General features: G+C 45.4%; 3 protein-coding genes across 5 annotated transcripts; 1 reads left to right on the top strand and 2 right to left on the bottom strand.

Moving 5' to 3' along the window:
* Positions 1-1,317: 1,317 nt before the first annotated feature.
* LOC123111427 (uncharacterized) lies at positions 1,318-9,846 on the top strand. Of its 3 annotated transcripts, XM_044532224.1 has the most exons (14): positions 1,318-1,459; positions 1,542-1,811; positions 2,602-2,866; positions 2,954-3,017; positions 3,100-3,224; positions 3,302-3,544; positions 3,648-3,702; positions 3,792-3,866; positions 3,953-4,027; positions 4,100-4,262; positions 4,349-4,485; positions 4,574-7,172; positions 8,235-9,016; positions 9,262-9,846. In XM_044532224.1, the coding sequence occupies exons 12-14, from the start codon at positions 6,429-6,431 to the stop codon at positions 9,620-9,622; spliced, it is 1,887 nt and encodes a 628-aa protein (XP_044388159.1). In that variant the 5' UTR covers positions 1,318-1,459; positions 1,542-1,811; positions 2,602-2,866; positions 2,954-3,017; positions 3,100-3,224; positions 3,302-3,544; positions 3,648-3,702; positions 3,792-3,866; positions 3,953-4,027; positions 4,100-4,262; positions 4,349-4,485; positions 4,574-6,428; the 3' UTR covers positions 9,623-9,846. The 3 variants fall into 3 exon arrangements, with proteins under 3 accessions (XP_044388159.1, XP_044388161.1, XP_044388160.1); XM_044532226.1 differs by lacking the exon at positions 3,648-3,702; XM_044532225.1 differs by having other exon boundaries at positions 3,302-3,702.
* A 111-nt stretch (positions 9,847-9,957) lies between these two features.
* Positions 9,958-15,004, bottom strand: LOC123111426 (calcium-dependent mitochondrial ATP-magnesium/phosphate carrier protein 1). Its single transcript, XM_044532222.1, has 7 exons — positions 13,917-15,004; positions 12,755-13,172; positions 12,458-12,602; positions 11,902-12,017; positions 11,748-11,826; positions 10,848-11,081; positions 9,958-10,639 (listed from the first exon to the last, which is right to left on the bottom strand). Exons 1-7 carry the CDS (start codon positions 14,731-14,733, stop codon positions 10,283-10,285), a joined length of 2,166 nt encoding a protein of 721 aa, XP_044388157.1. The 5' UTR covers positions 14,734-15,004; the 3' UTR covers positions 9,958-10,282.
* A 591-nt stretch (positions 15,005-15,595) lies between these two features.
* LOC123111429 (phosphoinositide phospholipase C 6) lies at positions 15,596-21,132 on the bottom strand. The gene is made up of 9 exons (XM_044532227.1): positions 20,462-21,132; positions 19,535-19,731; positions 18,471-18,606; positions 18,159-18,395; positions 17,846-18,069; positions 17,181-17,298; positions 16,424-16,576; positions 16,240-16,326; positions 15,596-16,137 (listed from the first exon to the last, which is right to left on the bottom strand). Exons 1-9 carry the CDS (start codon positions 20,783-20,785, stop codon positions 15,844-15,846), a joined length of 1,770 nt encoding a protein of 589 aa, XP_044388162.1. The 5' UTR covers positions 20,786-21,132; the 3' UTR covers positions 15,596-15,843.
* Between the last annotated feature and the right edge of the window lie 4,365 nt (positions 21,133-25,497).

Genomic DNA, 25,497 nt, shown 5'->3' with positions numbered 1-25,497 from the left:
AGCCACTTGGAATAGCTTCATCGACTCGTCTGGCACCTTGATTGTGAACTCGCTCCAAGGTCCACTGCTATCAGCCCGTTGTAACCATGGCCACCTGGCCTGCATAGCTAAGTTGAGCCACCTCATATTGGGCAGACCTAGACCTCCTGCCCATTTTGGAGCGCACACAGTCTCCCACGCCACAACACAGTTTTCACCATTTGCTTCGGCCTTGCGACACCACAGAAAGCCCCGGCACACCTTATTCATGGCGGCAATCGTCTTGATAGGAAGATCCAAAACCATCATAGCGTGAATGAGCATTGCACACAAGACCGAATGCACCAGAGTCAGTCTATCACTCTTTGGCATGAGAGCAGCCTTCCACTTCGGCAGGCGGTTCGCCATCTGGTCCACGAGATATTGAAGTTGCGTAGCAGATTGCTTTCTTAAGGACAGTGAGAGTCCAAGATATCGAACCGGAAAGGAGCCCACTAGACACCCAAGCTCCGCACTAGCCATAATGATACTTTGGTCCGAGCAGCGTATTGGCAATGCCACCGATTTGCCCATGTTAATATGCAGTCCCGACGCCTCCCTAAACAAGTCAAAGATGCACTTGCAAACCGCAAGGTACATGGGCTCCGGTTTGACAAACAAAACCATATTATCCACGAATATAGATATCCTCTTCCTCATTCCGGTTGTCGCCGGGGGGCGCAAGAGCCCTCTATCCGTGGCCCAATCGTACAAACATTGCAACGGATCCGTGGTGTCCTTCAACATTTAGTTGTAAGCACCTAATTGTTACATGTAGGTGACCAGACTTTACTGTCCATGCTGGTGTTTAGGAAAATCCATCATGCATGCTGTGTGAGAAACCGGGAACATATATGCTTCTTTTGACGGGCAAGATGCAAATGTTACAAGGGGCATAAGTGAACAGCTGAGTGAATTGATCAGGTCCATTCCCTATAGATCCAACGCACCATGCAGTCCAGCAGCACCATATCAGCCAATGGATGGGAGCACTGACAGCGGCAGGTGTCTTCCAGCGGAAGACATCGAAAATATCGGTGCAAAATACTCCCGTTCTGTTGATTGAGCTCGGGCTCAAATGAGCTCTTTATCTAGGCCCTTCAAAAGTACATCAGGATCTGTGTCATTTATTTATACTCTTGGCGGTGGGCTGTTAAAAAATGCGGACTGTAGCGTAATACGTATATGACAGGCGCGTGTGGTGGGCCTCGTTTTGACGGGAGCTGGGACGTCGTTTGTCGCTGACGACTTGGGCCGAGGATCAGATAGCGCGTAGATGTCAAATCCGTGGCCCAGGAAGTTTGCTTTCCGTTCCGTGTGTGGGCTTGAGCGGTAATTGAATGGGTCATCCGGTACCTTCGACAGCACACAGTTGACCTAACTTTGGGAGCTCTCGCAGATTCCGGCGGCGACGGCGGCAGCAGCGACCAGCATGGCAGCCGTAATCCTTCCCCACACTGCCTCTTCGTTCTGTACGCAGCGTAAGTAGTTGTTCTAAATGGATTTTGTTTGGCCTGCCTCAGATCCACTTTCCTTGAGGAGGTCGGTGAGTGTTTGGTGCCCGCCCCGGTGGTGGCGGAGCCCATAGCGGTCGATACGGTAGTGGAGCTTGAGGTGGCGTCGCAAAAGATGCTGGATCAGGCGCAACCGGAGCCGGAGGGTCCGGCTTTCACAGCGAAGGCACAAATCTTGCCGGGCAGTGAAGCGGCGGCGGAGAGGAAAGACAGTTCTCCACCCAGTTCGGAGCTGTCAACTGGGAAGATGAACCCCCGAGCGCCTGGATGGAATAAGAGGTCAGTAGTGGATTTCATCGTGTAGTTACCCAGGCATATGCAGTTCAATTATTCATCTAGCTGGGTCTGTGGGCACTTAAATTCACGTCTGGCAGACAACATTTCGGTGTCTCCACTCGATGGAACCTAGCCTCATTAATGAGTTCTTTGATGTACCTCTGAGTGTTTAGATGCATAGTTGTATGTCAAAAGTTTACTAGGGATTCAAAGCTTGACACTAGAACAAGAACAGAAAATTGCAGGTGGTGTGTTCCAGTGCTTGCCTAGTGCTTGCCTGTGGGGGCAGTTGTCAAGTTCAAATGCTTCCAGATGAAGAAAGCAGAGCTTGCAGTATTCAGTGTTGCTGACCCTCTTGCATTTTTGCTTTGATCTGGGGGTTGCATGCCTAGAAGCATAGTTGCCAGTGCTAGCAATGTAATTGCACTTGTTCAGGGTTCGCTGACTCCCTGGTAGTTAGAGAAATGACAGTTAGGCGGTTTTTCATCATCGAGATAAATAGTACTCCCTCAAACTAATATAAAAGTGTTTAGATTACTATTTTAGTGATATAAACGCTCTTATATTAGTTTACGGAGGGAGTATAAGTGTAATGGCATGTAGCTAACTGGGTGCGAAAAATTTCAGTGGATAAAATAGCTAACATTAGACTAAGGAGGCAGTTTAAAGTCTGGTTGCTGTTGCAACCATACAGAATGTACAGTGGTGGCATTAATACTTTTAATTTCTCATTCGAACGCTATGTTTCCTTAATGTTGCAAAAATAAAGCTATACATGGATGATGGTCTGTAGGTTGAGGACCGTTGCTGCAACTCCAAGCCGCCCACCTTGCCCAAACCGCACCAGTGCATTTGAGAAGGCCGTTCGTAGCTATGCCGAAAACCCAACTGAGAATGTAATAACCCCAACTGTCGGCACATCGTTCGACTCGGTTGGGGAGGCATACGACTTTTACAATTTGTATTCATGGGAAAAGGGCTTTGGTATTCGATACGGTAAGAGCCGACTGAATGTTGAGAGGACGAAGTGCATGCAGGAAATAGTCTGTGGTTGCTCGGTGAGTATGGAATTTTTGCTTTTTTGCTGGGGCTACTGACAGAGCAGAGTTGCTGTACATTGACTGAATTTCCGGAAATTTATGCAGGGGAAAGCTGGTGTGGAGAACACAAGGTCATGTCGTTGCGAATGCCCTGCTCTGATAATGGCTGGTATATCGCAGATACATTGGTGGGCGGATGCCATTTGTTTGTGAGTATGTTTTGATCATGCTGTTTGTGCTGAAAAATGTAGGACCAATGCATCAGAGGCAAGTGGCAAATGCAACGACTGCTGTGTCGAGGCAAATGCCATTGATGCAGGTCCCCCGGGCTTCGGGCGTAGCACGGCCACATCTATTGGTGTGCAACAGACAGAAGGTATGATGAGTGTTCACTGAATGAAAACAGGGATCTCCTGAACAAACTAATTAAAATGGAACTGTTGGGCTTGGCAGGAGATGAAAATGAAATGGGGAATATCTTGCAAGAGATCACAGAAATGGAAGCTACTACTATAGATGGGGGGAGAAGACATGTAATTTCATCGTGCAAAAATATAACGATTGGCATGGAGTGTGCTAGAGCCAGGAATGTCACTGTGAAACATGAGAACGATGAGGATAGCTGTAGACAGCCTCGTGTGCTAGACATTGACGGGGAGTGTGCGAGGAAGCTCCAGAAAGAGCTGGACGAGGAATGTAAGTAACTTATTTTTTTCCAAGACTGAAGATATATTTGTGTTGTACATAGCGTAGTCCAAAAACAAATAGAGGTTAAATTAACGACTAGGCAATGGAGCAGTTGGCAAATGATGATCAGGTTGCATGTATGTATCAGAAGATGTATGACCAGAATGGTGAGTGGGATACAAATACAAGTAGATGTTTTTTTGTAGAAATGATGGCCATGTTGCGGGTAGCTAATGTCTTTGTGTCTTTTGTGTAGCCACTGACGAGCAAATCAGGGTGGCGACCACACATCATGGTCAGGGAACAGGGGCAGGTGGTCATAGAGCATCAGGTACATTTGTGGAAAAAAATTCAATTCGTATTGACAGAATGATTTCACATTCACAAGTGCGTGTGATGAATTTTCTTGCTTTGTAGACGTGGGAGTTCAGACGAGGTTGGACGATTTTTTCCACTGTCGGACTGGTCTGGCCAGACAATGAACCACTGAAGGTATTGTTGTGGGATGAGTAGAAGTAGCATATGACTGGCTAAACAAGCATGCTAAACATGTTTGATTTGCAGGACGGAGATGTGTCATTCGGAAGAAACGTAAGTGCAGCAAGAAATCAAGAAAGGGGAGGGCTAAACAACGAGGTTCTCAAATATTGTTCAGACAATCTGTCCAACAGAAAGCTCTGAATCAGATGACAGCAGCACAGATGACGGGAACATTGCTTACTACATAGTACGTAGACCGATCCGTTTGTCAATTTTGTGTACATGTTTCATATATGTGTGTGTGTGACAATAAAGCATTGGAAAAATCTTCAGGAGTTGCCAACATCGAGACGAAATACTATGCCAGTGAGGTGTGGGTGGGTGGCAGCAGATGTGGGGCGAGTTGCTGCGCCTGCTGCAGAGGTCGCAAATGTTTCCGTAGTCAATAATCCTGGTCAATAATAATCCTGGTCAGTGCACATGCTTACCTTGCTGACTCTTTTACCATGATTTCTATTCATATATGCACTGAAATATGAAAAAATGGTTCGGGTGCAGAACATTCAACTGGTTACACTTACCAAAGGACAACAAGTGAATGTCCGAATAACCTTAACAGCATGCTTGACAGATATACGAGATGTTGGTGCTGGACAGCAGCCTGTGGCATCATTCTCCGCTGAATCATCACTATTTATGTTGCTAGGAATCTGTAGGTTGGCATCGCCCGTATCCCCTTCACAGCTATCTTCATCGGACATGTTGGGTCTGCAACATGATCAGAGAAATTAAACCTGATATACAGTCCCTAACCAATGGAGTCACATGATGCAGTGCACGTACATCTAAAATGGATTGAAACTGATAGTAGATGATGGTTTTCAATAACTGTATAGGTGAAGCGGAATCTCTAGTATCGTAGTGACTGTAGATGATGGTTCTGGAATCTGAATCTAATTAAACACTGAAACCTATATTTTCTTATACACTCAAGCTAGAAACTGAATGTAGAGATGTATTGGCTGCATGTGAAGCGTGAATGAAGAAGTAATTATAAGTTATGGACATCCGTCTTGGTTTGAAATGATTTCTATGGAGCGAACTAGGCATATGTGGCTGCCAAATCTACCAACTCCTAATGAGGATCTGGCTGATCCAACCGGTGAATTAAAAGGGTAAACATTAGAAGAGCGGCATGGGCAGCACGGGACGCGGTGATTACCGGAGAACTTCAAACACTCTGAGCAGTACGTTAATTTACATATCCATGCTGGCATACAAATGACCTGACAAAATGCGTCGGGATGGTCGAGTTGAACACAAAAGCGAGCAGTAGAAACTAGACCGGAGGCACATAGTGGAATAATCAAACTAAAAAACAGTGGACTTAAGACTTAACTAGACGACTCCTCCATACTACATGGATCATTGACCACTAAACTAGCTGCTTCAGCATGGCGACGACGAGGATGAAGTTGGTTCCGGCCAGGAGCAGCGCCGTACGCTGGCTGTCAGTGAAGCAGCATTGAGGCGCCGCGCGGGCAACAGTGGACTGCTGCAGCGGTGGCTGGTTGCTTACATGGGCAGGCTGAATCTCCGCCTGTTCGCCGTCGTCGAAGTTGTGCTCTCGCCTTAGTCTCCGCTGGAGAGGACCGAACAGCGGGACGGGTGGACGGCAAGGGAGTGATGCAGCCTGCAGCACATACGGCTGCAACAGGCCATGACGAGTCAGCTCCGGCAGGTACGTCTTGGTGGATCTCATGAACTGGCATAGCCCAGCCTGCGTGGATCCTAAGTTCAGCACCGGATTGGGAGTGGCAAATCTAAAAGTGATTGTTCATCATGGAAGACGGGCACTTACATCTTTCCTGACGCACTTGTAGTACCGAGTTCTGCCGCGAGAGACGAAGGTGACCACCTTAAGCATTTGGCGCAAGGAATCAGTGGCAGCACTTCGTCTGGCTGTGATGATGAAGAAGAAGCAGCCATGGTCGCCAAGGAGAGGATAAGGGTGAGGAGCAGGGCGTAGATGAATCTTCGAGAGCAAGGGGTGGTGCTGGCGACGCAGTGCAGAAACATTAAAATATCCCCGGAGGGCACCATTTGGGAAGATAACGGATGAGCCGTGGACCACGACGCAAAGATTCATCTGAGCCGCCTCGCACGGGATGACGGACGTCGAAATGAATGCGGTAGGTAAGTGGGCCATAGTCTGTGAAAAAGCAGACATACTATAGAGAATACGGACTAAAAAACAATCCCTGATGCGAATCTTAGCGCGAAAGAACGGCTATGATAACAGGTGCATCTAAGCTCGAGCTCAGAATAGCACTTTCGCGTTCTGTTTCCAAACTCCAAGACCCCCCTTCCTCTTGTCTGTGCCGCACCGTCGCGGACCGGGTGCCTGCCGATCATGGCCAGCCGCGACGACCTCGCCGCGCTCCGCGAGCAGACCGCCCTCGCCTCCTCCGCGGCCGTCTCCGTCTCCGACCTCGACCTCGCGTACCAGCTCCAGCTCGCCGAGGCCATCCAGGCATCTCTCCGACTCGACGCCCTCTCCAGTAATCCCTCCTCTTCCAAAGGCAAAGCCCCCATCGCCGCCGCCGCCGCCTCCTCCTCCTCCTCGTCCTCGTCCCGGTCCCAGCCCGCCCCTGCGCCGCCGGAGCCCTCGGACGCCTCCTACGCCCTGGCGGTCCACGCCGCCGACCTCGCGCGCGCCGAGGAGGACCACCGCTACGCCGAGGCCTGCCGCGCCTACCACGCCAGGGCCGCCGCCTCCGCCTGCGTCGCCGCCCACGACGCCATTTTCGCGCGCGAACTCGCCGCTGTCCCGGAGGACCAGTGGGCCCACGACGGAGACAACATCGAGCGCCCCCTGGACTCGACCAAGCCCCTCTTCCGCGTCATGTTCAAGGGCATGGCGAGCAAGGAGGTGGTCGGGTCGCGGGACTGGGACCCCCGCGTCGCGGTCCTCGCCGTGGCGCTGTGCGACTCCCAGGGAAAGGTGGTGCTCAGGATACAGAAGCCGGTGGAAGGGTTTGTGGGCGGACGCATGATGCTCGAGGCAATGGCTCTCACCGAAGGCCTCCAGGCGGCGCTCGGGTTAGGGATCCAGAGCATCAGGATTCTCAACGATTACAAGGCACTCCATAACCATGTATGTCATGATGCAACCTCTAAATCACTCCGCTTTTATCATCTGTTTTATTACTGCTTAGTTGTTACTCGAAGTCCTCAGATTTGCTTATGCAGGTTAATAGAGAATCTTCTTGTCACGTCGCAGAATTGATCTCATTGTAGTATATATTTTGGTACTCTAATGTTGTTTCCTCATGTTTTACCATAAACTGATGGCTCTATCATCACATAACTGGATAATCCCATCTTTAGCTAATTGGTTTGAATAGGGGTCATAACCCATTTCCATTTTACCATACATCGGATATATGGTGTTTTTACAACGGGGATATACAGTTAACGAATCTCTTTGGTGAAATGAGATCACTGTCTTAAGCTAAATGTAGCTTAAAGACAAACTTACAGCTATGTGCTGTTTGGATATTCCTAATTATTTGCTGTACATGTTTTGTGTTTCTCTATCTGCTCTGCTTTCTGATTATGCTGTTAGAAAAGCAGAGGATGATTTTATGCATTAGTTATTCATTTAATGTTATCGGTTTCAGCTGAAAATATTTTTCTGGTCCTGGTTTCATGTTTGATACAGAAAATGTTCTTGAACTCTTTAATTCAAACATTCCCAAGGTGAGTGTATTTGGGTTCAGAGCAGCTTAGTTAGTTTTAAGACATTATATTTGGACATGAATTGTGCTATGTGCTTGACCAATTTAGTAAGCTGTCAATGTGACTAGTATGGCAGCAATATTCAGTACTCACAAACGGTGTAGGTCAAAGATTAAGACTAAAATGAGACATTTATAGCAAGGGAACTTTTTTTTCCTATTTGTCTGGCATAATGGAAACCTTAAAAGTTGAATAACTAACATCCAGTTCGGTGCAGGTCTTGGTTTTGAGTTCAGTAGAAGTATTTTCCCTTGCCGAAGTGAAAATTGAGTAAAGAAAAAAAAATCACGTTTTGCTTACATGCATATATAATTGGTGCGCATGCAAGTTCAGTGGTCACATGATTGAATTCTTTACCAGTGCTCTTATTGTGATGTCCTGTAGTCTTATGCTTATTTCCTAATTTTTGGGATTGTAGATGCGTGGAATTTGGCGCCCGAAACAGGCGAAGCTTGCAGAAATGATAGATCAGGTTCTGTCAGTAGCAAAGAAATTCAAACAATGTGAAATTTCACTTGTGGAACGAGGCAAACTTGATTACGTGATGAAATTAGCAAGAGATTCGATACTCTCTCAGATTGCCAAAGCAGTTGCTGTGAATGCTAGCAAGGAGAAAAGAGAGACCTGCGCCATCTGCCTGGAAGACACCGATGTTTCTAAAATTCATGTGGTCGAAGGCTGTGCACATCGCTTTTGTTTCTGCTGCATGAAGGAGCATGTGAAAGTTAAGCTACTCCATGGAACTCTACCAGCTTGCCCACAAGATGGTTGCACTACAAAGCTAACCGTGGAGGGTTCAAAGATATTCCTATCGCCTCGACTGTTAGATATCATGGTGCAACGGATCAGGGAAGGACAGATCCCTGCTACTCAAAAGATTTACTGCCCGTACCCCAAGTGTTCAGCCTTGATGTCCTTGAGTGAAATGAAACACCCATTGCAAGAATCTTCCTCAAAGTACACCATTGCTGATGCTGCCACATTGAGGAAGTGTGTCAAATGCAGAGGCTCATTCTGCATCAGCTGTAAGGTCCCATGGCATGACAGGATGTCTTGTTACGACTACAAGAGTAGGTACCCCCAAGCTCGTCCAGATGATGCGAAGTTACAGAACCTTGCACGGCAGCAGCTGTGGCGCCAATGTGTCAAATGCAAGCACATGATTGAACTCTCAGAGGGCTGCTGCCATATGACCTGTGTGTAAGTATCTGATTCTGGTTGTGCCGTTTTCATATCTATCTTTACCGATGTTACCATGAATGGCCTATTCTTATGATTTTTCATGTCAATCAATTCCTGTTGATGTGTTTTTCATGTCCTAATGCTCACATTTTCATGTCAATCAATTCCATGTTGATGTGTTTTTCATGTCCTAATGCTCACAGCCTCAGATTTGTTTCCTGTTTGACCTTTTCGTGCATCTTGTTCTCGCTCAATTCTTCCAGATGCGGCTATGAATTCTGCTACACCTGTGGGAAAGAATGGAAGGACAAGAAAGCGACCTGCTCCTGCCCGCTGTGGGATGAAGATAACATTATCCGTGATGGCATGGAGGAGGAGGATGACGACGACTATGACTATGACTATGACTATGACTATGACTATGACTATGACTATGAGGATGAGGATGAGGATGATGATGATTACAATGATTACTATGCTAGAGAAGGGCAACACTATGACAGGCATAATGCTGGCCACCAACATGGTGGAGGAGCGAGGAATTTTTATGACTACAACAATAATCCCGGGCATCATCCTCACCATGGCGGTGGAGGGGCACGAAATTTCTACAACTACAATTAGTCTATTTGCAGCTACAACTGATATTTGCGTTTGCGTTTAGTGTCTAACCAGTTGACTGCTGATGGTACTATCCGTTAGGCCCACATGAACTCAGGCAAGGCAAATTATGAGTGAACGTTGGTTTTTGCTCATGGCATATGTTCTTGATCTGATATTAATCAGCAGTGGTATTTTCTTTTGTGATAATGATACTCTCTAGGATAGTATGCACATGCTTCTCAGAACAGAGCTGACTCCGGTATTTTTTTGTTTATTTTTTCGTCTCTTCACTTCCATCTTAAACCTCAATCAGGAAACATATCACAGCTGATTAATTATGACCGGGGCAATAAAAATAAAGGGAGAAGGGGAACACAAGAAAAGCACATGGCAGATGAAAGTAAGCTCTGCAGGAAGAAAGAGCAGCATGCCAACTCCTGCCGTCTAGAGTACTATACATACAGTGTTGTAAAGGCCTATGGAGATGGAAAATCAAAAAAGTTTTCCTCAAGAGGGGAAAGGATACAACCTAACATCATTTGGTAAGAAGGCTGTGTGGAATATCTGTCCTGTTCCTTTGCAACAAGGGCACAAAAACTTCTGTTGCATGTCTCCAGTTCTCTCTTTACATCATAGATAGAGGAGGTAACCAGCCAACCCAACCCAGGTTGAGCGTGTCTGTCATCCTCTCGAACCCACCATGTTCTTCTTCTCTTGTAAAGAGTCGGCCGTCTCCTTCTCAGCTTCGATCATGGCCTTCTTGGCGAGCTCGTAGCCTGCAAAGTTCATTGCTCCGAGAGGAGCGATCCAGAAGAAGCGCGGGATCGCACCCTTGAAGAGCCCGAGGGGCCCCTCGTTTCGGAGGATGGAGAAGACTATCAACTGCATGGAGACTGGCGTGCCTGGTGGGGCGGTCATCATCCGGGTCTTCATCACGTCAAAGGGAGTGGTGACAACTGCTGCAAGTCCTCCAGACAATGCTCCAACTGCTATAGTTTCCCATGGTTCCAACTCTCTGCTCAAGACATGCTGTGCCGCCTATAAATCCATGGGCATGATGATTGGTTAGATACATTTAATTTTGGAAAACTAACATGAGATTGCAAATGAAACAGATAAATTTTAGACCATTAATAGCAAAAGTTACTAAGCATGATGTAAAATTACATTTCGGCTTTGGACAACTAACATATATGACTAAATTTGAAGGTATGGTGAAAAAAAAGAATGTAAGAATTCAATTTACCTTTTTAGCTTCACCGTAAAGACACATTCCGGCAACATAGAAAGGAACCTCACGACAAAGAGTGGCCCCAGTGCCACGGAAGAAACCCTTTAGGCCATCTTTTTGCATGGTACCAACAATGGCCTCCCCTACATTGTCGAAGATTCCAGCCTGCAACCGTTGTTTAAGAACCTCACAGGGAATACGGACTGCGGTTCCCAGGATTGTGCTGCAGAAGGAAGCCAACGATTGCACCTACGAGAGGAGTAGATGTAAGGCAAAAATTATTCAGGTACTCTTTCTTTTCGCCAATATCCTAGTTCAGGTGTAAGCCAAGCAGAATAATTTCCTGTTAACTACTCCCTCCGTCCCAAAATATAAGAACGTTTTTGACACCATGCTAGTGTCAAAAACGTTCTTATATTTGGGACGGAGGGAGTATATCAGAATGCTATCAAGGAAAAAAAAAGTGGTTCTGTATTTGATTACTTGAGGCAAGTCAGGTTTCTAATTAGCACGTGAGGTAAGATACAATCCAAAGAATTAATGCTACAGCTACAAACTTTCTGTTGTTACGCTGACAAGGCAGGTCCAGACTCAATGCCAATGAGACAGTGAGTCGATTATACAACATTTCAACACTTTGTATTGTTTTTGAACCGGGCTAACCCCCTTTCCATTACTTAGAACGGAAATACAACCAGTCTGAGAAACAGAGATGAGTCTAAGAACAGGGAGAGGGGGAGAGCGAGTCCAACGCACTACTAGGAAACCCACGGCACCCGCCCGCCATCGAAACGGGCGCTATGGGGCGAAAACCTAGTAGCACCAAACAACTAGACCTATTACAGCCGACAGAAACACTTTGTATTGTAGATAATAGAAAAGGTAAATATGCACCATGAACAGTAAAGAGCGTACCTGAATCTCTGGAAGTGTTGGAGCCACTCTTACTAATATGAGCTTACTTGCTTCAAAGATTCCTGTCCTCAAACCATGGCTGCAAATGGCATGATCATGATATGAATATCCAGCCTCCACAAGAATGCTTGCCAAATTTTAGAAAAGAACTGACCTTGAAAATTGTCCGAGAATTGCAGGGATAGAACCTCGATACAGTCCTTGAATCCCAATTTGTGGAAGCTTTGCAATTAGCTCTGGAAATGAGAGCGTAGATGCTTGGACACGTGTCTGATAATATGAAAAGATAAACTTGAATGAGAAACCTCCATGGGACTGCAAATTCTCTCAACGAGATCATTAAACTTCAGCCAGCCTAGGCTAACGCGGGATATGGTGAGTAAGCTTATAGCAGATATGAGTTGTCATACTATGCAGTGATAGCTCGTGATAGACCTAACTGTGCTAGATGTGATTCCTTTAACTTTTTAGTTGCATATGGTCAAGAGTCCTAGGGTTTGACTTTAAGGCTGTATGGTTAATTCTCTGACATGGAGCCTACAAGGTGCATATGTTGTTCAACATTCTCTGATATTAACTTATTTGGCTTCAGTCACTTTGGTCATAAAGATATCCATCTCTAAAAATGTCCAGTGAAGGCATTGCTGAATGAATGCTTTGGAGACCAAACTTGTTTTAACTGAAAGGTGAATGGAAGCATGTTGCTGTACCTTCATTGTATCAATAGGGTGCAACATAGAGGTAGAAAGGGCACTAGCAAGACCTCCAGCTAAAGCCGACTTCAAAACATTTCCGGCGGATATTTCTACAGGTGGGGGAACAGCAACCAATGTAGCTGCTTCAAACCAAATGTTCCTGAATGCATTTGTAAGTGAAGAAACAAGTCAATGGCAATCTGAGAAGGAACACTGCTAAAAGATACTACTAGTCAAGAAAGGGCAACTATTGCCATGCCTAGTTGGTTGTTCACTCAAGTCAACTCAGATGTAGTATCAAGCTAGACATACCGAGGATCATCTTCAAGGCGCTCTGAAGGAAGTAGAAGCATGAAACTGCGAAAATGGCTGTATGAGATTGATCCTTCTGAATCTGCATTTAGATAGCGCAGCATGGCAGCAGCATTATCTTCATTGGCCGGGAGGCCTGCACCTTTCAACGATTCAACGATTTGATTCTTGTGAAGCGTCCCAGACTTGCTCAAACACAATGTGGTGTATGCCCGGAGTATTGTTGCCTCCTTCTGCTCCATCAAGGATAGAAATTGTTTCCACCCAATCGACTTTGAAAATCTGTTACTTCTGGTACGCCGTAACAAATCCCGAGCGTACCTCCGCGGCAATCGCCTCTTTCTCATTGCAACTTCAAGATCTTCTAGAGTGACTTGGCCATCACCATCTCTATCCAATTCCTCAAAGAATCGCTTCCCTGCAGCAACAATAGGTGCACAGTAGAACTTAGGTGAAACATGGCAAGAGTTACCGCTATTCATTTTGAAAAGAATAACAAATAAACGTTTTCACTAGTAAGATTTCAGCAGCATTATTTTTCTAAAAGATTTCAGCAATATGTGACAGCATCAAACCAATCTCTGGAGCTCTAGATGTATTGAAATAGATGATACAATACCCTCTCAACCATTAGATTACCCTGGAGAAGTCTTGCTCTAAAGGATTGTAGTGCATAGTCCAAGTAGCGTTTATTAAAATAGTAAAGCAATATGATGGAACTAACACCTTCGCGGGTGTTCAACGAGGGCACAAGTAAAGCTCACAGGCCTAAAAGACACTTTTCTACGTAATACACGAGTAAAGCTCAGTACACTATTAGCACAGATCCTCAATCTGCATATTGGAAGGTCATCTATGTGAATAAGACAACTATGCAGTTCAGAGTGATAGAAATAAACAATGTATTACCAGACGTTTTTGTAGGCTAGTTTAGCCTAACAAAACGTTGTATATTTTGATACGGAGGTATAGTACATTTCAACAGTTATCCTACAGTCGTTTCATTCGGCAATTCTCTGTTTGGCACCCTATAGGTAACATATTTCTTTATTTGACAAGAAACATGATAAGTTTCTGACAAATACAAATCATCAGCCTATACACGAAATAAGCAAAGCATAATGCGAGGAATTCCTGGTGTTGGAAAACGGCGTTACTGTACCTTCGATTTCTGCATACCGGAAGAAGTCTTGCACGGAGAAAAGCTTCTTCTTGTCTGGATGGCTATCAATTGAAGTCGACAATCTGCCAACCAGCTGTGGAACTAACTCAATCAGCTCCGTGAGTGAAACCGTGGACAGAGTTGACCGCAGCCGCTCCACATTCGACAATGGGATGTTGAGCAACCGGCCGGCAAACTTCTGTGGTGGCTGTGCAGCATCACCACCACTGTCAGCCCCTTCCCTCTCCCCAATTACGCCTGTACGGACCTCCTGGCCAGCAGCCGATGGCGCCGAGGCCTGGGAGTCATCAGCGAAGCTCGCCGCCGGGGCCCCCAGCCTGGCGAACCCCAGGTTGGAGAGGAACCCGTCGAAATCAGCCTTCTTACCAACGATGACCTTCCTGACGACCTGAAACTGGTCGATTTGCAGGGCGGCGCTGCCGAACTCCTCGCCCTTCTGCTTGCACGCGCCCTCCAGCACCTGCAGGTTGTGCGCCAGGGCGTCGAACGCAATGCAGAGCAGGAGCTCCAGCTGCTGCGGCTGCCTTTTCCCGGCGTCGAGGAGCGGCTGCGTGGCCTGTTTGGTCCGGCCTCGCTTGGGCTTGCTGTGGTCGTTGCCGAAGCATCTCGAGAATGACCGGAGGGGCTTGTGGAGGAAGTTGGTGAGGACGACGTGGAGGTGGAGGAGGCAGTCAGGCTGGCGCTGCTCCTGATGATGCTGCTGCTGCTTGGAATCGGATCCGGGGAGGTGGAGGTGGGCGAGGGCGCCGCGGGCGGCGGCGAGGAAGGAGTCGAGGGGGTGCTGGTCGGACGCCATCGTGACGGGGCGGGCGGCGGCGGCACTAGGTGGCGCGGTGGATCCCGGCGAGCGGCGGGAAAGGCCGCATGTGTGGTCAACCGGAGGCGGGCCTCCCTCACCCGCGGAGGTGGACGAATGGCGGTCCCCTTCCCTTCCCTTCCGGCGAGCTGCGGCGGAGGAGATGAACGGCCTGAGCTTGCGTTGTTTGTTGCGATGAGGAGCGGAGGGGAGGGGTGGCCGGGAGGAGAAGGGGGGGACGGGAGGTGGAGAAGCGGCGAGCCGCGAGCAGAGAACCCAAAACGACAGGGAAGGGGAAAAAAAGCTTTTTTTAAGAGAGAAAAATTCCAGTTTTTCCTGGGAAATGAAATGTGATGGCCTATTTTTCTCTCCATTTTGGGCCTATTTCTGCTGCCCAGCTTTATTCGTGCTGCTGGTGCTCGTGTGGCCACTGGCCACTCTGAATTGTGTGTGATGCCATTGCCACAGCCGCTGAACATTCACTGCACATCTCATCTCATGTTTTTTGACATGGTAGTACAATAATTACCCGCGCATGACAGATACTCTCTTCATATCAAAATATAAGACGTTTTGAAGGATCGCGTGAAAGATATAGTGAACTAGTTCGATCTTGAGGAGGATTTTGCAGCAATATGCACATGGCTTTTCCCGTGCCACCAACGAATGGGAAGGGAAATGAAAAGGATAACCAAGATCCAACTGCTCCTCCTGTTCAGCGGGCCCCGTCCTTGGTTCTATCAGCAAAGACTGACGATAACAGCAGCATCCCACGTGTCCCATCCGAGATCGGCCACCCCAACCAACCAACCAACTTCTCCCAAACCAAACCATGCCATGCCAGAGTAGAGTTCATCAACAGTTCCAGAATGAAACATTTATTCCCGTCACAAAAATCTTACTCACCCCACCCCAGTATGTACTGCACTGCACTTTTCCTCCCCACTGTGGCAGTAACTAGCACAGCAGACAACAGTTCAACACAACTCCCTGACTTGCTACAGTACTACACAAGAACATTAACATTATTATTATTTTATATTCCGACAATATGACTACTCCTACCACCACATAATATAACACCAGGCCTCCACAATGCTGACCATTTGGCTAGATGAGCTCGAAGCGCATGAGGAGCCTGACGGACTTGTACCTGTTGCCCTTGCGGTCATGGAGGGGCACGGCGCGGATCCCCTGCTTCAGCTCCATCACCGGCAGGCACGTCTGCCCGCCAAAGTCGTGCTTCTCCGACATGTCGTACTCCTGGACCTCCACCCTCAGCAGGGCCAGCTCCGGCACCGTCAGCGGGAACGTGAACTCCTCGTCCCATACCGGCACCCACTGGTCCTCGATCGTCCGGGTCTTCTTCATCACGCAGTCCGCCCGCACCCCCGCGATCCCCACCTGTTTGTGAAACATTGCCACCCACATACATTCTTCTCAGCACACCATTGCCAGTCCAGTTGAGCTTTTTCAGAGCTTGGCTGAAGGAGACGAGATACGTACCCTGGCGTAGAAATCAGGTGGAGAAAACGCGTCGAAATGAGTCTTACTGAAGTCCATGCGCCACCCGTCCCCCATATACACTTTCACCTGCTTAGGCATTACAACATGTGTTATTTTTCAGAGAAATATGTGCATGTGGGTGGACACCTTAAGAGTTTTCAGAAATGCGTATATGTGGGTGGACCTTAAGAGTTTTCTTCACCGGCAGGCTCGCTTTAGGATCAAACACTTCACCATTTGGGCCTGTCTTTAGCAAGAAGTCGGGCTTTTTAACGTATCCGCAGCCACCGTTGGCTCTGAAAAATCCTTGCATTAATCTTAGCGATTTGTCATGCCCCTGAAATTTCAAAGGCCGATCAAAACAAGGAAGAAAGCTGAATGGCTAAGTGTCACTAACTATTATAAGTCCATCACAACTACTGATGCAATTGCAGCAATTCAGATTCAGAGTGTCCAAACAGCTTAACTTCACCTTCAACACTAAGTTGATCTTTATAATACTCTTTTCAAGTGTTACAGACCACTTTTGTAAAGTTTTTCTGCTGCCTTGCTATGTGGATAAAGATAGATTTGTGAAAAATCGAAAAACACTTACCAATTTAGATCAAAGAGGTCTGGATGGTTCTATAGCAAAAATAATAGGGTTTATAGGTCCAACAACAATTGTGCTTCCATTCTTTTATAACAGTTGGATGCTGAGGATAGGTGGGAAACAAGAGTAGGTGAGGTTTGGCAAAGACGTAGTATTAGAACAGTTGGTCAGAACTCCGTATTCATTCTCTCAAGTCATTGTTGATCCAGATTATTATATTTGACAGGTCACCAAATGTTATCTCCAAATGCGCAAGATGCTCAAACTTAAACGATGTGAGGAATAAATATAAGCAAAAATGAGCGAACAATGATTTATGAGTCATGACAGTAAGAAATTGTAATCCAACCTGCATGTTAAATGCAACCATCTGGGCACCATGAGTCCAGGCCTTCATTGGATCATAGTTAGAAGAATTAATCCTTGTACCCTTCGGATAAATCCTTAATATATTCCTCTGAGTAAACCTGAATCAAAGCTAAATTAGTTTTCTAATTGTTCATGGTCCAGCAGTGTATCAGCTTCCCTTGTTAAAAGTATATTGACTAACAAAAGGTAACAATAAATTGACACAGTAATGTTTGCACACAGATACATTGATTGAAATGCCACAACTAGGAATGTCAATCGTTTCCAAATATTAACCAGGGTATTTCACAATAAATCCCCTTGAGATTAGTATGGTATGACCAAATTAAACTGTGAGAATGTAACAGTTGCTACCATTAGTACCCCAGTGATTTAGGCACATTTTGATTCATGATATGGTGTAAGAGTAGCAGCATGACTGTTCATGTAATATCTTTCCAAGTCATAGTCTAGCATTGCATTTTTGTTGCCACCAGTTCATTTGTCGCATTAAAAACTAAAGACTATAACAATAGTAAAAATAATTGGACATATATGGGTTCATAAACCCAACTACACCTGTCATATTTCAGTTATTCGGCCCAAAAATTCTAAAGTTCTTCTGCACTGAGCTTCCTATAATCAACTATTGTATATTCCAATTACCTTATGATATCAGCACCATGAGAAGCTGTTGCTTTAGCCAACTGTGTCTCGCTCAAAGAAAGACGTCTGACTTTGTCAGGGTCGACCTTAAGCGCATCCCTCATACGGCCTTTTGGTTTGCCAGCATGGATTGTTATTAGTTTCCTATACTCACATGCAGTATCCGGCTGAAATTTAGGATCCTCTTCCTCAGATTCTTCGTCATCTTCGTCATCTGGTTCATCCTGTTTATGGCAACAAATAAATTTCTGTACATAATAACCTTTTATTTTTAACGGGTGCATGCCTCCAAAAGGCAGACAAAATTGCAGACCTTGCCATCAGAATCATCAGCATTTGAATCTATTCTTCTCAAGTTTCCTTCCTCTGCTAATTTATCTGCACTGCCACTGATTTTCTGATCACCCTGAGCTTTAAGAAATTCCCTGTATTCTTGTGGTGGTTTAGTTGAGATGATTATCCTTCTCATTAGAGCTTCTGGAGAAGGGAACTCATTTAGTGTGTCTGAACTAGGGACGTAAAGGAGGTCTCCAAATGTTTCCGTGATCATCTAAGATAAATTAGAGTCAGAACTGAGGATTTAAACAAAATACATGCAGGAAAAGATATATAAAGTAAACTTTACCCCGGCTACTTTGGCTTGGAGATCTGCTGTGAGGTGATCTTCAAGAGTAATTACAAGAGGATATGTCGAAGCGCAGAAAGCGTATTCTTTAATGGACTTTAAACATCTCATGATTTCTACAGGTGCAGTCAATGTCCTTTAAAATGGCACGAAAAAGAAGACTTAGGGAACATATTGAAAAAATAGGATGATTGCAAATTCAAGAAACAGATTATGACTTAACTGGCAGAAAAATAAAGATAGAATTCAGAAGCTAATAAACAGATTATAACTTATTCTCAGTTGATTTTACAAATATACTCATACAGACCTAAACAAATATGCACCTTGTTATAATATTTTGTTCATCTAGTACAAAAGATTGTAGAGTTTAATCTCAGAGTAAAAAAAATAATGAAATGTTGGATGGATCCCAAGTTCCGATCGATGGTCCTTGGCGTCGACTGAGAACAAAGAAATTCTCAGGTGACTGAAATTTAGCGAAACCAGATTTTCTAGCATGTCATAACTCTACCAGTCCCAAATATCCTGAAATACGTCGCTGTTCAAGATTAAGCACATCTTCATTTTTGTTTTGGTACCAGGGGAAAACATGTACCAGCATGTAATCTCTCATTCTATCTGACCCATGCAGTACCCAAAAAAAACACTGGCAGAGTATTTTTATTTAATATTGCAACAACCCTACTAGTTCTAGTACTCCCTGAAAGGGTGAAACATGTACACTGTTCAACAGTAAGGGCAACAAATACACTCACAGGCTCGTAGGTGAACATGTAATCAATGCTGTGCAGTACACAGCAGGACCAACCTACCAGGGTGCCTCTGAACAGAACTATGTAATAATTGACCTTTCATGGTAGAATAGTCACTAGTGTGATTTATTCGTTCCAGAAAAAGAGCTATGCTCAGATTAAATTTTGTTAAAAAAGGAAATCATGGTATAAAATATTTGTTCCGCCACCAAAATTATAGTACATTGCAACCATACTGGAGTGTCGTGCTGCAATGTAAGTACAGCAAGTATTTATAAAATCTATGGGTTGAGGAAGCAGAAGTCATACCCTCCATGCAGAATGTCAACACAGTTCTTTGCGGAGTTTGGCCACATATCGAGTTCAATCACTCGCACGCCATTCTGCAATGCTGCTATGATTGGTACATCACTGGAGTCACTATTGAGCTGGTTTCCGGTGAGGTAAGAATTGTGACCGGTGAATACATAGTAATGAGAAATCGGGGCCGACATGTCCTGGTGAACCTGGGAAGAGAATTAAAGTAAGAATGAGACGTAATGTATGGTAAGAGCAACAGAAAAATAAAAGCAGGTACAAATGAGCAGCACCAGGCGCACATTCTGTACAACAGGCTATTTATTTATTTTTGGAAACAATTTTTGCAATAGGCTAGACCATAACATAAGTAGTACTAGTACAAAATCTATTTCTGTGAGCCTTCAGGTCCAACTGGTGGGCGAGGACAATTGAAGCAAAATGATAGTAGTACGAAATGCAGGGCCAGATGAGAACATTGCACAATGTAAGGAAATGAACAAAAACATTTTTCTCAAAAAATAAAAACGATTGCTGGAGTTTTCTGCTTCGAGCAAGAGACGACAAGAACAATCCCGAAACGTTAGAGCAAGGTTGCTGCTGGTTGTGCGGGCGACGAAGTGAAACCAGGCCTCTCCTGTGGCAGGAGGTGGTTTTCTACTACCTAGAAATAGCCCCCCTTTTTGGTCGAGTGGTATGGGAAAGCGATGGTCAGCCCACCCACTGCGGATGTGGAGTCAACATCGCCCATTCACCCTGCATCACGTCCCGAGGAGGAGGAGCGAGTTGAATTAAGGCCGTTGACCGCCGCTAGCATTGCACGGCGAGACAGAGCAGCAGATGGAAGGTCGAAGCCAGCCAAAATCGGCCGCAATTTACTGCAACTAGATCGTGCGATTAGTTTCCCAACATGAATGAATCAGGCAACGTTTAACACACCTTGTTGGAGATGGGCGGGTTGAGGTCCGGCGAGAAGAGGAAGCCGAAGAAGTCGTCGAGCGTGGGCAGCGCGGCGGCGGGGGACCTGCCGACGAAGCGGGCGATCCCGCCGGCGGCGCCGCCGGCGGAGAGCGCGGCGAGGACGCGGTCGGCCTCGGCGGGGTCCTCGCGCTGCACGTCGGCGAGGAAGCGCCTGAGGCCATCGTCGCCGTGCGCGGCCCCGGCGGCGGCATGGGCGGCGCGGACGTCGGGGGGCGGGTGCGCGTCCGGGGATCGGAACTTGCGGGTGAAGCACATGCAGTACCGGTAGGCGTAACTGCCCATTCCTTCTCGTGCGCCCGACGGAGATGGCCCGAATCTTCTCCTCCTGCCGGGACCAGGGCTGCTGGACTAGAGACTAGAGACTAGAGAGAGAGAGGAGGCACGAGGAGAATGAGATGCCCCCTGCCGGCCGCTCCTCGCTTTGCGCTGCGCACGCGGTGCCTGGACTGGACTGGACTTCTAATGGCGGGTGGGGGTCGCCGCCATTCGCTCGTCTCCTCCGCGTGCGCTCCGCTTCCTCGTCCGCGTACGCGTGGTGCGCGTTGTGGTGAAGGAGACGAGAGGATTTGTTTTTACGAGCGAGCGGGGGCAGGGGAGGGGAGGAGGCGAGAGTCTCACAGTGGAAATGGAAGCGGGGGGAGAAGAAGCAAAGATGCCAGGCCAGGCGACGCCACGAGTTTCAAAAAGGCGGGGTCATGTTTTCGCCTACACCCCTCGCTTTTCCCCTAAAATTTATCCCATGCCGACTTACCTTGCCCATCTATCATTTCCTCATAATATCCAAATTAATTGTTGCAGCTCTAATACAATTACTCTCTCCGTCTGAGATTTCACTATGAACTACTGTACTACATACAAAGCAAAATGAATGAATGTACACTCTAAACCACGTCTATATACATCCGTATATAGTTTATAGTAAAATCTCTAGAAAGACTTATATTTAGGAACGGAGGGAGTACTTATTTTCCAAAATATAGTCAAAAAACTTAGGTTGGCTCTAAAACAGTGATGGTTGTAAAAATCTTTTGGCACATCAATGACTGTTTTGACCGAGTAGCTAACTCATTGACGAGCAAAAATTTAATCAAATTATTGAGTAGCCAAATATTTAGGAAGGATTAAGTTAGACCCCAAACATATGACTAGCCAATTATTTAGTAGGATTTAAATTAGACTCCAAACATACTATTGTTAACTTTTGAATACGTTGTGAGGAGTCAATTAACTCACCGATAAATGCAAAAAAAAAATATTCATGTAGGAAAAGTGTAGGTTCTTCTCTGGGCTAAATAATTTATATTAAAAGAATTATGGACTTATCCAAAAAAGAAGAAGTTATGGGCGATTTAAGAAATTCTCTCAGTAAAATATGAACTATTTATTATATAGATGAGCTCAAGCCTTGTTAATTTTTTCCCTCGGGAGGTCCAATGCATTTCTTTTAATCTTCCATGCCTCTTGGACGAATTCATTGCTCTTCATGTATATGTTTTTAGTCATGTGGGATTTTTGTACCGCATGACACATCCGTGTGTTGTCATTCGTGCAATCGGAATTGGGTGTTGGCCTAGTGGTGTGCAAGCAGTAATATATCTCCATTATGTTCATCAAATTCCTACTCTCACAGAAAAATAATGAGTTTTTGCTTTTGTCCACTAGGATTGTGTAAGAGTGTTTTTTTAATTAAATGTGCTTAGTATATTTTTCCTTGAATTCTCGACAAAATTGAGCATCTATTTATTTATTTCCACTTGTTCATATTTATCCATAGAGATGGAGAGTAAAGCTTGGTTAGATATGAAAAGAACTAATCCAATATTCGCACACCCACAATCTAAGCTAGAGCTAGGTAGCTTAGGTTGCCACTTTTAGTTGGGTTACTAGTTATTCCGCATGAAAAATGCTTTGCAGCTGTGTTAGTGCGCCACCAGGGAGATGGTTTAATTAGGCCCCCTTTGCATGGTTGGTATCTTATGCAATTTTAAGCTTATTTCATTAAGACGAAACGTGTTGTCTCCTCTGGCTGGCTTCCTTGAGGAATCTGGACACATCCTATGCAGGCAAGTTCCTAGCTTTAGATACCGAAAAATCGCCGGATTTAATTCAACGTCTTGAGAAAAAATTAGCAGGAATTCCCAAAAAAGGGGAAAAAAAACTTCTCAGTTATTATAGGGCTAAGAGAAGAAGAAAAAAGGAAGCATAAGCAATGGTGTGGAGACGATGTAAATATTGGCAAGTTAGAGGGTGATTTGCAAAGCAAACTTGTAGGACCAGAAGCAAACGAAGTAGAAAAACAATGACCGAGACGACTTGCACGATTAGACAAACAAGTGAATTTAGTGGGTCAGGAGCTGGTTCAAACGGACAACTATTGGTAGTACTCCCAACAGTAGAGTGAAAGAAAGAAAGAAAGAAGACGTGAAGGCAAGTCATGTAAAAGAAATAAACAAAGCATGAATGTTAATTAACGTTACCAAGGCCTTGCTGGATGAAGCATAGACTTTTGGCATTTCCCTTTTTCTTTTCTTTGGGTTTTGTTTGGTTTGATAGAAGCAACCAAAGAGTGAGTTGGATAGGGTGATGCATGCATCATTTATTGACTGGATCTGCCAATGAGATGCATAATATGGCCACCTCTCTGTACTACTTTAATCGGCAGATTAGATGCAACCAACCCATCTGAGTAGACTACTTGTTTTGAGGCAACGATTAGCTTAGTTTTTACTCGTGTTTCTGTTGTTAAACCGATGTTCTTTCTATACTATAGTACAAGCGATGGAATCAACCCTAAAAAAACAAAAAGGGATGGAATCAAAATGTGTTTGGTTGCTTGTGAAGCGTGCACGAACTTGACAGCCGTTGGTGAATGCGTTGCTTCTGAGCCGTCAACCGTCGTGCAGTTGTACTCCACTCCACTAGCAATAAAACCTTGGCACCCTGTTTTTTCTTTTTTTTCTTTTTTTTTTTGCGGAAAGCCTTGGCAGCCTGCCTACCAATGCCAACTGGAGTTAAGCCAGAAGCGTGTCTAGGCTGGCTGGCTGGCACATATATGTAGAGTATGCTATGGTGATTTATTTGATTTTGCATGCTTGCATACACACAGACCTAAAAGCGTTGCCCAACGTATCTCAATCAATCTCAAAAGGTAGTGTATACGTCCCGTATGATTGCTGATTGCTGCTCCACGAAGCCGCGCGGCCTGGCTGGCTGGCCACGGCCAGCATGCGCTTCAATGGCTGTCCCTCTCTCCGTCTTGTCTGTCTGTCCCTGGCTAACAAATATTGATATGTCCGTAGCTCATGTTCATTACCGCAAACACATATTCTCTCGCGCACTCACCTCACGACCTCCTCATCCATCATCCATCAAATGATTAGGGAAAGCACGGTACCATGAAAAACCTATAAAATAGAAAAAAATTCAAAAAATTCTGATTTTTTATGGCAAACTTTAAGAAATGCTTGAAGTGCATATGCAAGTTTTCATCACGAAATCACATTGGACGAGGTCGTGGCATTAAAAAAAAATTAGAGCTCCAAATGCATTTGAAAGTAACATTTCAGATCATCGATTTCCGTTTTTTTACCACACCTTGCATGTGAGTTCGTAATGAAGTTTTGCATGCATTCCAAGCATTCCTTAAAGTTTGCCATTAAAAAAATCAGAATTTTTTGAATTATTTTCTTAAAATTCACTGTTCATTCGGGAGCATTTGAGCTCGAGATTAGAAACTCCACGTCCCATGATTACGTTATTTTTTTAGAAATGATATTCTTGCCTTTTTAGAAATGATTGCATTGCTATGAACCCTCCATAATTGAGTTTATGTTAGAATTTTTTAGCTTGGATCACAAAAAAAATATCTAAGAGGGGGATGTCGTTGCAACGTGCTTTAGTTCTCCGGTTCCATCTTGGTTTGATGAAGCTCAGCCAGATATGACTCCGTCGAGAACTTGTGAGGGGGTATTATCTTCTGCCCTACTTGGTGCCATCTTGTCTGGAACGGGCGATCGATCGATCTATCCAAGGTATCCAAGGTGTTGATTTCTTCAAGGACATGTCTGTAATTTCTCATTGTTGTAAAGAAGTTCTTGTAAGGGTTGGTTTTATTTAATACTCCCTAAAGGTGTACAAGAGTCGCATCAATAAATTTATATCAGAGGGAGTATATGGTCTTCGGCCTTTCCTCAAAGAAAAAAGAAGACCTATTGTGTTGTTTATTTTTTGTTAAAATATTTGTATATTGCTCTCTTTTTTCAATCTTCTTGGTTTTCTTTCTTATAGGTCCCACAACCAGGGAAACATCTCACTAGCAAAAGGAAATATAGCCTGGCAAGAATATGATAGAAATCCAATGATACGATTTCCATCTTAGCAATATAGTCACATCTGGAGAATGCATGTACAACAGGAAATATAGCCTGTATAAAGTCGTGTGTCATTTGGAAAAGGGAAGCAACGGTACGTACGTGAATGACATGCTATGGTGGTAAATAGTATTCCTTCCAAAAGAACGTTTTTCCCTAAGAATACGATATTCCTTTTGGAAAACCAGACAGGATTCTGTCCATCTCTGATGCAAGTACACGCTGCGACACTGTCAACGTCAAGAGAAAAGCAGCCCACCCACTGAACGAGTGAAGCATCTATGATATGAGAGCAGGAGCTGCTGCTCTGAAGACATGTTCGACCACCGGTGAACAAGCACTACTTTCATCACCGAAGATACTATTCTAGTGCCTGACAAGCAAATGCCTTGCAGCTGTGACTTTTGTTAATATGTACCGTGGAACTTTAAACTTCTCTCGCATTATTGTTAGGTAAGATGCTTGGACTGTTGATTTGCCGTTTATGTCCATTGAGTGTTGGCGAACGCGAGGCTCCCCGCTCAAGCCCCGTTCCCCGCTCCCCGCCGATGGCCACTCCGGCCCCGGCGGCCACCTCTCCGCGCCCCGGCGCCGGCCACCCCGGCCTCGCCGTCCACCGTATGG

The sequence above is a fragment of the Triticum aestivum genome, chromosome 5B (genome assembly GCF_018294505.1).
Source record: "Triticum aestivum cultivar Chinese Spring chromosome 5B, IWGSC CS RefSeq v2.1, whole genome shotgun sequence".
In the NCBI taxonomy this organism is placed as follows: domain Eukaryota; kingdom Viridiplantae; phylum Streptophyta; class Magnoliopsida; order Poales; family Poaceae; genus Triticum; species Triticum aestivum.
This window is presented reverse-complemented; position numbering and strand designations above follow the sequence as displayed.

Bases quoted from the DNA above. Each gene is read 5' to 3' on its own strand.
- LOC123111426 (XM_044532222.1), bottom strand. From the start codon at position 14,733: ATGGCGTCCGACCAGCACCCCCTCGACTCCTTCCTCGCCGCCGCCCGC. The intron at 11,827-11,901 runs GTCAGTTCTTTT...TGCCATTTGCAG, and splicing joins ATTCTCGGACAATTTTCAAG to CCATGGTTTGAGGACAGGAA. The intron at 10,640-10,847 runs GTAAATTGAATT...ATGGATTTATAG, and splicing joins TTTACGGTGAAGCTAAAAAG to GCGGCACAGCATGTCTTGAG.
- LOC123111429 (XM_044532227.1), bottom strand. From the start codon at position 20,785: ATGGGCAGTTACGCCTACCGGTACTGCATGTGCTTCACCCGCAAGTTC. The intron at 17,299-17,845 runs GTAATTGGAATA...GCTTTGATTCAG, and splicing joins CATGGTGCTGATATCATAAG to GTTTACTCAGAGGAATATAT. The intron at 16,577-17,180 runs GTTGGATTACAA...TTGAAATTTCAG, and splicing joins TGGTTGCATTTAACATGCAG to GGGCATGACAAATCGCTAAG.
- LOC123111427 (XM_044532226.1), top strand. From the start codon at position 6,429: ATGGCCAGCCGCGACGACCTCGCCGCGCTCCGCGAGCAGACCGCCCTC. The intron at 7,173-8,234 runs GTATGTCATGAT...TTGGGATTGTAG, and splicing joins ACAAGGCACTCCATAACCAT to ATGCGTGGAATTTGGCGCCC. The intron at 9,017-9,261 runs GTAAGTATCTGA...CAATTCTTCCAG, and splicing joins TGCTGCCATATGACCTGTGT to ATGCGGCTATGAATTCTGCT.